The 12,617-nt window shown below is 41.2% G+C and overlaps 1 protein-coding gene across 1 annotated transcript in view; it reads left to right on the top strand.

Moving 5' to 3' along the window:
- Nucleotides 1-5,091, top strand: part of GSR (glutathione-disulfide reductase) — a 45,153-nt gene extending 40,062 nt beyond the window's left edge. Inside the window, exons 11-13 of the mRNA XM_042934455.1 lie at nt 664-795; nt 2,467-2,600; nt 4,441-5,091. Coding sequence (XP_042790389.1) covers nt 664-795; nt 2,467-2,600; nt 4,441-4,590 — 416 coding nt within the window. The 3' untranslated portion in view covers nt 4,591-5,091. The remainder of the gene's footprint in view (nt 1-663; nt 796-2,466; nt 2,601-4,440) is intronic.
- Nucleotides 5,092-12,617: the final 7,526 nt, after the last annotated feature.

Below are 12,617 nucleotides of genomic sequence, written 5' to 3'. Positions count from 1 at the left end.
AAAACATCTTACTGTGTCAAGTCGGTAATAGTACGACTGAGCATGTAATGGGTGATTGTCTGAGACCATGAACATCAGACTCACATGAGCCCAGGACTCCCCTTGGACAGCAAGGGAGAGTGGGAAAGAGGGGGGGTCATTCACCATCCAGAAATGTGGTCTTTATCCTTGCAAACCAGAGCTCACCCCTAATGCATCAGGACCAGCCAGGGATGAGGAGCCACAATGTTCCTGATAGAGAGGCTGAGGTTGCGGGGCCTTCTAGAGAATTAAAAAAACGAAAACAAAAACACCTTACTGTGAAATGAATATGATTATAAAGTAAAACTGCAGTTGCTCAAAACTGATGTAGTTTGCTTCATATTGTATTAAAAAGCTAATATACTAATAAAGTAGGTGACTGCCAGATTGGGAACTAGTGTGTCCCCCCCCTTTTTTTTTTGCCTTAGTAGAGTGTACAGAATTCATATAAGCTGGTAGTTTTGAATTGTTAACTAAGTCATTGATAGGCCTTCATATTGAGCTAGATCTTATCATGAACACTGGCATAAAACTTTGTCAGAAGTAGTATGTTAAGCCAGATGAATAAATGGTTAGTAGAACAATTCTGCTGTTTTAAAATGAACAATAAACTGAAACACGGTTTTAAAAATATCTTTACAGTTGCCATAGCTGCTGGCCGAAAACTTGCCCATAGACTTTTTGAATGCAAAAAAGATTCCAAACTAGACTATGACAACATCCCTACCGTTGTCTTCAGCCACCCCCCTATTGGAACAGTGGGACTCACAGAAGGTAGGTATTTAAAAATGAAGGTGATTTATAGTTTCTTTCCTTCCCCCTAACTTCAGGGGGAAGTTTCTGGCTAAATCTGTCTTCCCCCCCTAAGTTACATTCCTTTTTGGTTGCCTCTTATCACAATTCCAATTTCCTCCTTAACTACTAACACTTGGAAAATATAATTCCTTTTCTACAACTCACCCTGTGGATCTCTTTGCCTTTTTTTAGCTTTTTTATTTCAAACTACCTTCAGAGTTAAAGAAAAGTTGCAAAAATATCATAGTTCCCCTTATCCGTGGCTTCAGTTTCTGTGGTTTCAGTTACCCATGCCAACTACAGTCTGGAAGGAGATGATCCTCCTGACTTCTTGTCAGGTCAGTAGTCGTCTAACGCTAGGTCTCAACGCCTACATCATTCACTTCACTCATCTCCTTACGGAGGCGTTTTATCATCTCACATCTTCACAGGAGGGGTGAGTGCAGTGTGATAAGGTATTTTGAGAGAGAGCGCATTCAAATAACTTTTATTACAGTGTGATGTAGTTCTATTTTTATTATCAGTTATTAATCTGTGCATAATGTATAAGTTAAACTTTATCATAGGTATGTATGAATAGGAAAAAATTCTGTACATAGGCTTTGGTATTATCCATGGTTTCAGGCATCCACTGGGGATCTTGGAACATTTTCTCTGTAATAGGACACACTGTAGTACAAAGGACTCCTGTATACCCATAACATTTTTGCTTTACCATATTTTCTCTCTCTACACATACACACAGACACACATGGTCTCACACACACACACACACACACACACACACACACACACGCTTCAGTATCTATTTCCTAAGAACAAGGTCTTTCCTTTACATAAGCACAGTACAGTTTTCAAATAATAACATTTAAATTGAGACAATATTGGGTAGAGGGATAGGCAAAATAGGTAAAGAGGATTAAGAGGTACAGACCTCCAGTTATAAAATAAATAAGTCATGGAAATGAAAAGCACAGCATAGGGAATATAGTTATTAATATTATAATAACCTCGTATGGTGACAGATGGTGACTACACTTAATCACGGTGGGCATTTCCTAATGTTTGTAATTGTTGAATTAGTATGTCTCACACCTGAAACTAACATAATGTTATATACCTCAACTATACTTAAGTTTACAAAAAAGGTATTAAAAAAGAAATAAATTGATGCAGTATTAGATCTTATTCACATTTTGCCAGTTATCTCAAATAATGTCATTTTTTTTTTCTTTTTTAGATTTTTTTTTTTTTAAAGTAATCTCTACACCTACGGTGGGGCTCAAACACACAACCCTGAGGTCAAAAGTCCCATACTTCACCCACTGAGCCAGCCAGGTGCCCCTCAAATAATGTCATTTTTAACGTTTTTTTTTCCCTCCAAGGCCAGGATTCAGACCAGGATGATGCATTGCATTCAGTTTTCATACCTCTTTGGCCTCCTTTAATCAAGAGACAAAATTCCTTAGCCTTTCTTTTGTCTTTCATGACATCAACATTTATGTTGTAGAATATCCCTTGTTGTAGTTTTGTTCAGTATCTCCTCGTAATTTGATTCAGGTTATATATTTCTGGCCATCTCTCTCTTCAGTAACTCGGTGGAATTGCTTAAGTTTTTGACAGATGCTTTTTTCCCCCTGTGCATTATAGATGAGGCCATTCATAAATACGGAAAAGAAAATGTGAAGACCTATTCAACCACCTTTACCCCAATGTATCATGCAGTTACCAAAAGGAAAACAAAATGTGTGATGAAAATGGTTTGTGCCACCAAAGAGGAGAAGGTATGGGAAAAATGCAGTAAGTTTAAGAATGTCTTCAGGCCTGGCAGGGATGGGGGTATTCTGGTGTGGTGGGAAGTGGGGAGACCAAGTAAAGAGGTAAGCCTTCTCTGATTCAACTGGTGCAGTCCCACTTTTATCTGAGAGAGAGAGAGTGGGGGCTGGGGAGGGGAGAGAGAGGGAGGGAGACAGAGAATGCGAAGCAGGCTCTATGATATCAGCGCAAAGCCCAACATGGGGCTTAAACCCATGAACTGCGAGATCATGACCTGAGCTGAAGTCAGGCACTCAACTGAGCCACCCAGGTGCCCCAGGATCCACTGCTTTTAAAACATAAGAGGGAAAGGTTGAACACCACAGATAGCCCACTGTCATTGACCCATAGGCTAGAATAGATAGGTACCTCAGAAATACTGGTAAGTGTAAGATAAATTTATTTTTTCACAGTTTATTTTTATTTATTTTGAGAAAGATACAGAGAGCAAGCCAGGGGAGGGGCAGAGAGAGAAGGACACAGAATTCCAAGCAGGCTCCAGCTGTCAGCACAGAGCCAGATATTGGGCTCAAACCCACAAACCATGAGATCATGACCTGAGCCGAAATCAAGTGTCGGACACTCAACTGACTGAGCCTCCCAGGTGCCCCTATTCTTGATTTACTTTTAAACAAAATATTTTTGTGCCTAAATTTTATACATTCTAACTTTGCTAAGAATATTTGCTGGAGGTGAACATTAACCTAGGTTTAAAATTATTGAGAAACCAAACTGGGAAATGGGATGTGAAACAAATGTCTCTTAATGGTCCTTCATGCAGTCATCCAGTAGGTATGGATTGAGTGCCTCCTGGGGGCCATCTTCGTGCTTCGTCGTATAGAAAGAGTGGGAAGCAAATGTAGGCAGGTCCCCTCTGTCTAGAGATTAAAATCTGCGGGGAAGATGGACTGTAATTTTTCTAGTCCCCAAATACATAGAGCATTGTAATTGTGATAGAGTCATGATGGACATATATGGAGAGATCACGTGAAAGTAATTTTACTTGGTTGGGGAGGCAAGTGTAGGTATCTGAAGAATGAATGGGCTTTCACTCTTAAAGAAGGGGAGGAAAAATCGTCCAGACAGAAGGAACAACTTGTGCAATGGAGAGGGCATGGTGAATACTCAGAACAGAAGGAAAGCTGGTGGGGCCAGAGCGCGGACAGCTTGAGGGAGGGCTGTGTGGGGTGGGCAAGGGAGGGATGTTGAGGCAGGACTGCATAGCACCAGGCAGGCTTTCTTATGCCATACCCAGATAGGAGATACAAGTTTTTTAGAGGTTTTAAAATGTCACTTATCTCTCATGACTAGTAAATAATTGATTGGTATACCTAATAAAAACTTACGTTAAGAATTTTTCTTTTTGGGGGGCGCCTGGGCGGCTCAGTTGGTTAAGTGTCCGTCTTTGGTTCAGGTCATGATCCCGTGGTTTGTGGGTTCAAGCCCCATGTCAGGTTTCTGTGCTGACAGTGCAGAGCCTGGAGCCTGCTTCAGATTCTGTGTCTCCTCTCTCTGGCCACCTGCCCCCCAAAGATAAATAAACATTAAAAAATTAAAAAAAAATTTTTTTAACATTTATTTATTTTTTCAAGAGACAGAGAGCACAAGTGGGGGAGGGTCAGGGAGAGAAGGAGACACAGAAACCAAAGCAGGCTCCAGGCTCTGAGCTGTCAGCACAGAGCCCAATGTGGGGCTTAAACCCATGAACCGTGAGATCATGATCTGAGCCAAAGTTGGATGCTTAACCAACTGAGCCACCCAGGTGCCCCTCCCTCCATTTTTTTTTTAAAGAAAATTTTTTTTCCCCAGGTGGTTGGGATCCATATGCAAGGAATCGGGTGTGATGAAATGCTGCAGGGTTTTGCTGTTGCAGTGAAAATGGGAGCAACAAAAGCTGACTTTGACAACACAGTTGCCATTCACCCTACCTCGTCAGAAGAACTGGTCACACTTCGTTGAGAACCCAGGGACTCCAGTGGCTGGCAGCTGGACCAGCAGACCTTCTGAAATGAACCAAATAATCATGTTTACTCACTGTTCCCCTTTTATGTGTTTCTTTATTGTTATCAGAATATTCCAATAGTGGAAATTTTCAGTGAATAGTAAGAACTTATTTATGTAATTAGAAATTTGTTTTGTTATCCTGGCTTTCCATTTGATTTGCATCTCACAATAACCAATTATTTTAAAGTTTTTTTTTTTTTTTTTTAACAGCTCTGTGCTAGCTGGGTTTTTTGTTTTGTTTTGTTTTTGTCTCAGCCTCATCCCAGGTATAAAATTATATGAAGTACAGTTAATTAAGGTACTTGAATGAACATAGCTTGCTAATTTTTATAGATGAAGCTGACAGCAGCTCTTCACATTTAGATAATGCAAGTGCACAGGTCATTTTAACTTCTTTTTTTTTTTGTAAGTAGGCTTCACGCCCAGCATGGAGCCCAACGTGGGGCTTGAACTCATGACCCTGAGATCAAGATCTGAGCTGAGATCAGTGGACCCTTAACTGACTGAAGCAGCCAGGCGCCCCTTGAACTTTCTTTTTTTTTGAAGCCAGTACTGTGCTCTGCATATCGCAAAGCTGCTTCAAAATTGTGACCTTTCTGTCAAAGCATGTAACACGAGAGACCTGCCTCCTCTGTTTTATTTCTTTTGTTTTAAAAGATTAAAAATTGTGTTCCTTTTATGAGGTGAAGTACATCAAACTTGGGAAAGATTTATATAAGGGACGGACATTTTAGAAGTAATTTCTTCTTTCAGAAGGAGAGGAATTCAGATACTTCAGAGTCCCTTCTTCTGCTAAGAGTTCATAGTTAATGAATGACTTCAAGTTTTTTATGTGTCCTTGTAATTTGTTTTCTGAAAACCATTTCCAAAAATCTGAAAATAAAATCACAGCCTTTTCTTCTTACGAAATCTGTTACTATAGAGTTTATAGGTAACCATTCATTTTCTGAGAATATTTCACATTGGAGCATTACATGCTAACAGTGAGTTACCTTAAGTAGGTTTAAGGCCTTATGGGGGAAAAAGATTTTTATAGATTAAGAGCAGAGGTATAAAAGAAACATTTAGCAAAGGTAATAGTTGAGTTGGAAGAACAGTCTAGAAATCAGTTAGGTTTTTAGCATTTTATTTCCATTAGCTTTTACCAGCTAGGTAAGTTAGTTAAATTTTTCCATGGCTTTCATTAGTGACATAGTGCTAGTGACTTCTTTCATTAAGCTTTTACTGAACGTCTTTCTGGTTAGCCATGGCCAGGTTGCTGCCTTGAATTATTAAGTAGGTCTAATGTCAGTAGAATAAAAATACTACATTAGTAACTAGGTTATGTAACTGTTGAGGTAAGAAAATGAGGTGAAAAGACCCGGACATGGACTGACATAACCACTCCCCATCTCTTTTCCAACAGAGAAAAAACCTTGGGTAGTGGGCCAAGGTTCTGGGCTCTCCTGACCTGGTTTGTTTCTTATTCTTCATAGGGCCCAGACTTTGGGTGTTTCTTTGTAAGAAACAGGGGAGACCCTAGTAGTTACATCCACTCTGACACCATGTATTTTTTTTTTTTTTTTTTAATTTTAGAAAGAGAGAGAGAGAATCTTAAGCTCCATGCTAAGCGTGGAGACTGATGTGGGATTTGATCCCTTGACCCTGGGATCATGACCTAAGCCTGAGCCGAAATCAAGAGTCAGACACTGAATCGACTGAGCCACCCAGGTGCCCCTAAATACATGTATTTTTAAAATTTTTTTCTTTTTTTAAAATAAATATTTATTTCAAAGAGAGAGCACGTGCACATAAGCTAGAGACAGGCAGAGAGAGAGGGAGAAAGAGAGAGAGGATCCCAAGCAGGCTCCATGCTGTCAACATGGAGCTCTATGCAGGGCTTGAACTCCTGAACCATGAGATCGTGATCTGAGCTGAAACCACGAGTCAGATACTTAACCAACTGAGCCATCCAGGCATCCCAATCCTATCATGTATTTTTTATCTCAGGGGTTCTTTGCACTGTTTTTCCCCCCCTGGGTCTATAGCAGGTTTGGAGGTAACCTTTTCCAAGTTGCAGTCTTCATTCTCATCGGTTCCCAAGTGGGTCCAGCCTGTGAGTGATCTGGCACAACAGCGTCCATTACACACAGCACAGGGGAATGTGGAAGATACACAAGAGCACGTTGTATAGTATCTGGCACATTGTAGGCAGTCAGTAGATACTTATTGAAGGAAAGACAGGGTACAATTGACCCTTGGAACAACACAGGTTTGAATTGTGTGGGTCCACTTATATGTGGGTTTTTTACAGTTACAGTACTGTAAATGCATTTTCCTTCAGATTTTCTTAGTAACCTTTTCTCTAGCTTATTTTTTTAGTGAGCTCTATGCCCAGTGTGGGGCTTGAACTCACGACCCCAAGATCAAGAGTTGCAGAGTCACATGCTCTACCCACGGAGCCAGTCAGGTGCCCCTCTAGCTTATTTTTTTATAATGCATATAACATACAGAATATTGTGTTAGTTGAATATTTATGTTATCAGTAAGGCTTCTGGCCAACCACAGGCCACATTTTGGGGGAGTCAAAAGTTATACAGGTTTTTTTTTTTTTACTGCATGGGGGGTTGGTGCCCCTAACTCCACATTGTTCAAGCATAAACTCTACTTGCTTTCAAGTAATCATGTAGTTTGGAATAAGAGATAGAATTCTATAAAATAATTCAAAGCAGTGTGTTAATCACAGGGTAACCATATAACCTATTGACTAGAATGGGGCACTTTTGTGAGTGAAAGGGGGCACAGTTAATTGGGACAATTGGCACTAAGTAAGCATCTTTGGAGAGGTGGCAGTATACAAGTTCATAAGAGAAAGTGCCCTTTTTCTGGGAAAACTGAAGTCTATAAAAAAGCAGTTATTTGGGTTTGGAACTTGGGATTGTGGAGATCAGAACATGTGGAAGGTACAGCGAGGCAGACAGGCAAAGTACATATGAGAAATGATAGAGTTCAATTTGGAGCATAAGAGTGGATGTTGGTTTTGTGTAGAATAATTTTTGTAGAATATTCTTACCGACTTATATCTTATATACCTGAAGACCTGGTTCTGCATTGTTGCATGACAAACTTCCTGAAAGCTTAGTGGGTTAAAATAGCAACTTTTTTTTTTTTTCTAATGTATCACAATTTTGTGGGTCCGGAATTGGAGCAAGACTGAGCTCGCAAGGATGGCTGTTGGTGTTGACAAAGATCATTTGTTGGTACTCAAGTGGTAGATGCGCTGGTCTAGAGAGTCTAAACCCATCATTCATTCATGTCTGGCACTTAGACAAGGATGACCAATTGGAATGCTGGCCTTAGCTGGGACTGTAAACCTCAGTGCCGACATGTAGTCTTTCCAGCTTAGCAGTCTAAGCGTTAATGGACTTACATGGATGCTCAGGACTCTCAGAGATTGTTCCAAGATTCCCAGGCAGATGCTGCAAGCCTTATGATCTAATCATTGGGGTTCTAGAACACCACCTGCCATGTGCTGTTGGTTAAGCAAATCATTAAGGCCAGCCCAGATTTATGAGGAAGCGAATTGGACTTCACCTCTCAGTGGGAGGAGTGGTAAAGACTTTGTCAACCTACTCAGTTTACAAGGCTTGCCTTAAACCACCTTTGTGAAGACTTCTTTAATAGTTTTGTATTACATGTTCCCATAACACCTTGTCTCATAATAGGTTTATAGTCACATAGTAGGTTTCTACTACATATTCACCTGGTATGTGTCATTTTACATTTAACGTCAAGCAGTTTTATATTCTTAGTGTCCAGTTTCACAGCACCATTCCTGATCTATCATGTAGCAACTTTGGTTGCAAGAAGGCAAAGGTGTCTTACTGTGTGATTTTTGACACTAAAGTAGTAGAAAAGACCAACATTTTAATCCTTTATTTTTTTGTAAAATTAGTAGGCAGGATGTTCAGGTGTTCAAGAAACTTTTCCCTTTCCATGAATCTGACCTGGATATAGATGAAGAGCTATTAGAGGTGCATACGGAAGATGGTTTCCATTGTGCCCGACTCCGAAATACTCTTATTGCCATTACCTTTGGTACAATATTTTAGCATGTTGATTCTTAAATGAAGATCAGAGTCCATGTTTTTTAAAGGTAAGAATGATTGGGGCACTTGGGTGGCTCAGTCGGTTGGGTGTCCTACTCCTGATTTCATCTCAGGTCATGATCCCACAGTCATGAGATCAAGCCCTATGTTGGGCTCTGAGCTGAGCATGGAGCCTGCTTGGGATTCTCTTTCCCTCTGCTCCTTTCCCTCCTCATGTGCTGTATTCTCTAAAAGTAAAAAATAAGGAGCGCCTGGGTGACTCAGTTAAGCGTCCGACTCTTGATTTCCGCTCAAGTCGTGATCTCATGGTTGGTGAATTCAAGCCCTGCATCTGGCTCCATGCTAACAGTGCAGAGCCTGCTGGGGATTCTCTCTCTCCCCCTCTCTTAACCCTCCCTGCTCCTTCTCCCTTCTTCCTTCACTTTCTCTCTCTTCCAAACTTAAAAAATAAAAATTTTAAAATTTTAAAAAAGTAAGAATGATTATATACAGTCATTTCTGTATTCTGTGTAATATATTTTACATGCTATTTAATTTGTTGGGGCAGTGTCAAAAGGTAATGTGTTGGGTGCTAGGGCTGGCTTGTTCCTAGACTTTAAAAGTTTTTGTTTGTTTTGTAATATTTATTTTGAGAGAGTGTGTGTGCATGCAGACAGGGAGAGAGACAGAGAGAGGGAGTCCCAAGCTGACTCTGTGCTGATAGTACAAAGCCCAACCTGGGGCTCAAACTTACAAACCATGAGATCATGACCTGAGCTGAAGTCCAATGCTTAACTGATGGAGCCACCCAGGTGCCTCTAGACTTTGTAGAGTTTTACAGAAACAATTACCCTTTTAAATTCTTCATCTGTAAGTTGTAGTAGCAGACATTTGTCCTTTTTGGCTGTTCAGCATCTAGATTCCTTAAGTTTGGGGAATCCCAACTTTAATGAGCCTTGGAGACAAAGCCCATTTCCCCCATATAAACCTGAAAATGCCAGATGCATGTTTTTCCAGGCTCCCTTGCAGCTGGGGAGACGGCACATGGTATAGGCTTGACCAATCAGATGCACCTACCCCTGACTACTCAAATCAGTGATGCAAAGAAATAGGGATAGGAGAATCCATTCCAGTAGTAGGTGATGGTAGCTGTGGCAACAATATCAAGGGGCAGCCTGGCAGCAGTACCAGTCCTTCCCATGTCACTTTCTAGCTATGGTGGCTAGAACCCCATGGCAGCAATGGTGGACTCACTGGACCATTTCTGAATCATTCTGGCCACCATGGCTGTAGCTGCTTAGCCTCAGCCTGGATCATCAGCCCTTCTGTGAGCCACCCTATATAGGATACATTTCGTTCTACTTAAATTAGCCTATGTGAATTTCCAATGTTTAAGAACTGTGACTAGTAGTTTTATTTCCTAAAACAATCTTGAATTGCAAGAAAGCTTATCTATTCTAGAACTTGTTGCATTGCCATTATTTGCCCATGTATCTCTTCCTTTGCTCCTTTCAAAGACAGGGAGCACGCTCCACTGTGTATTTTCACTGTTTACTAAAATGCCCCATAGTTTTGAATGAATGAGAGTGGTGGAAGATGACAGTAGAGAATTAGAACATGCTGTTTGGAGAGGACCTTGATAAATGGATGAAAAGATTAGCCATAAGGAATCATTAAAGATGGTGATGGGGTACCTGGGTGGTTCAGTCGGTTAAGCATCCAACTCTTGATCTCAGCTCAGGTCTTGATTTCAGGGTTGTGAGTTCAAGCCCCGTGATGGGCTCTGCACTAGGCACGAAGCCTACTTGCAAAAAGTGATAATAATTTAAAAATGGTGAAAGGAAATGCCATCAAAGTGGGATTGGAAGATTAAAGTAGAAATAGGGAAGGGCACCTGGGTGGCTCAGTTGGTTAAGCGTCGGACTTCGGCTCAGGTCATGATCTCATAGTTCATGGTTTGAGCCCCACATCAGGCTCTCTGCCATCAGTGCGGTGCCCACTTCATATCCTCTGTTTCCCTCTCTCTGCCTTGCCCCCCCCCTCAAAAATAAACATTTAAAAAAAGTGAAAACAGGAAAAAAGTGGAGAGTAGGGTGGGAGATCAGAAATGAGGCTGAGACTGTGTAAGGTAACAAAAGGTTTGGATTGGGGCGGTGACATTGGGAATGGGAAGGGTTGTATACAAGAAAATTTGCAACAGAAGAATCAACAGGATTTGTGAACTGGTTGAATTTAGGGCTTGAGGAATAGGGAAGAGTCAAAACTAGCCCTGAAGTTTACAGCATAAAGGGACTGGGAGAAATAGGACACCATTAATGGATCATTCATAAAATCCCAACAGGTGGAGAAAGTTGTTTAAGAGGGCAGATGCTAAGTTTTGGACTTGTGGTCCCAGTATGTATCTGGATATGGAAAAGATGAAGTTTAGGAGAAAAGTCAGGACTAGGGAGACAAATTTGTGAATTACACACTTGGAGGTCATAGTTAAAGCTCCCAGTATGCATATACATATTTGTATGTGTACACACACACACACACACACACACACACACACACACACACATATAACCCTTAAGGCGAGAAGGCATGTTGAGAGAGAGGAGGCCAGAGTGTCAATATTGCCCACACTGAGGGAGATAAGGGGCCAACACCTCAGAGGAAAGAGATGGAGCAGGAGTAAAGCCACAGAGAGAGAGCTTGAAGGAGAAAGGAATGGTACATAGGAGGCCACTTGAGCCTAAAGACTTCGGAAAGCTACAGGAATACACAGGAGAGTCAATGTTTTTTAGCAAAGGACCAAAGGAACCCCTGTTGTTGGACAAGTTGGGTTTGTTACTTATTGCAGGAAGGCGTGACATGGGGTCATAGGATGCCTCAGCAAGAGGTTTTTTGTTTTTGTTTTTTTTTTTATTTGAGAGAGAGCATGACTAGGGGACAGGCAGAGACAAAATCACAAGCAGGCTCTGCACTGACAGCGCAGAGCTGGACATGGGGCTTGAACTCACGAAACTGTGAGGTCATGATGTGAGCTGAAACCAAGAGTCAGATACTTAACCGACTAAGCCACCCAAGCACCTTAGCAAGAGATTTTTTTAATGTTTATTTTTTGAGAGAGCGTGAGCAGGATAGAGACAGAGAGAGAGAGGGAGACACAGAATCTGAAACAAGCTCCAGGCTCCGAGCTGTCAGCACAGAGTCTGATGTGGGGCTCAAACTCATGAACCATGAGATCATGACCTGAGCTGAAGTCGGTTGTTTAACCAACTGAGCCACCCAGATGCCTCTCAGCAAGAGTTCTAACGGAGAACCCATTATAGGATATGGACTTCCATTGGGTAACTTTGGGGAAAGTATCAGAAAGCAGAGGTTGATTCTAGGTTGGTATCGTCAGAAAGCAGGGGGCAATCTTCTGATTTGATACTACAATCCATGTTTTTAGGGAGGTAGCTCCACACATACAAACACACCAATTACTAGTAATTGGTAAAGAAGTAGCAACAACTAATTCAGCAAAAGGGGGATGTGTGGTATTTCGTGCTGCATAGTCATCTTGACTAAAGTGAGTGTTCTTTGAAATTTTATGTTCAACAGGGGAAGGATTTAGATGAGAGCATCAGATTTTTTTTCAGACATCATAGGTATGATAGATCGATCGATAGATAGATCTCTATTATGATAGAGAAGAGAAAGGGGAAGTAGAGTTAAGGGAACAATGGGACAGACAGGTTTAAAATTCTACAAATATTTGTTATGCTCCTTCTATAAGCCAGGCCTCAAAGCAGATAGAAGCTTTGGGTCACAAAAGAAACAGACACCTTCCGCTCAAAACCAGAAGCTCCAGTTGAGGAGTAGGGAGGAAGGGGAGGAGGCACAAAGTGCTTTGAAGCCTAAAAGTTCTGCGCCTTTGGCCTTTGG

The sequence above is a fragment of the Panthera leo genome, chromosome B1 (assembly GCF_018350215.1).
Source record: "Panthera leo isolate Ple1 chromosome B1, P.leo_Ple1_pat1.1, whole genome shotgun sequence".
Taxonomy (NCBI): domain Eukaryota; kingdom Metazoa; phylum Chordata; class Mammalia; order Carnivora; family Felidae; genus Panthera; species Panthera leo.
This window is presented reverse-complemented; position numbering and strand designations above follow the sequence as displayed.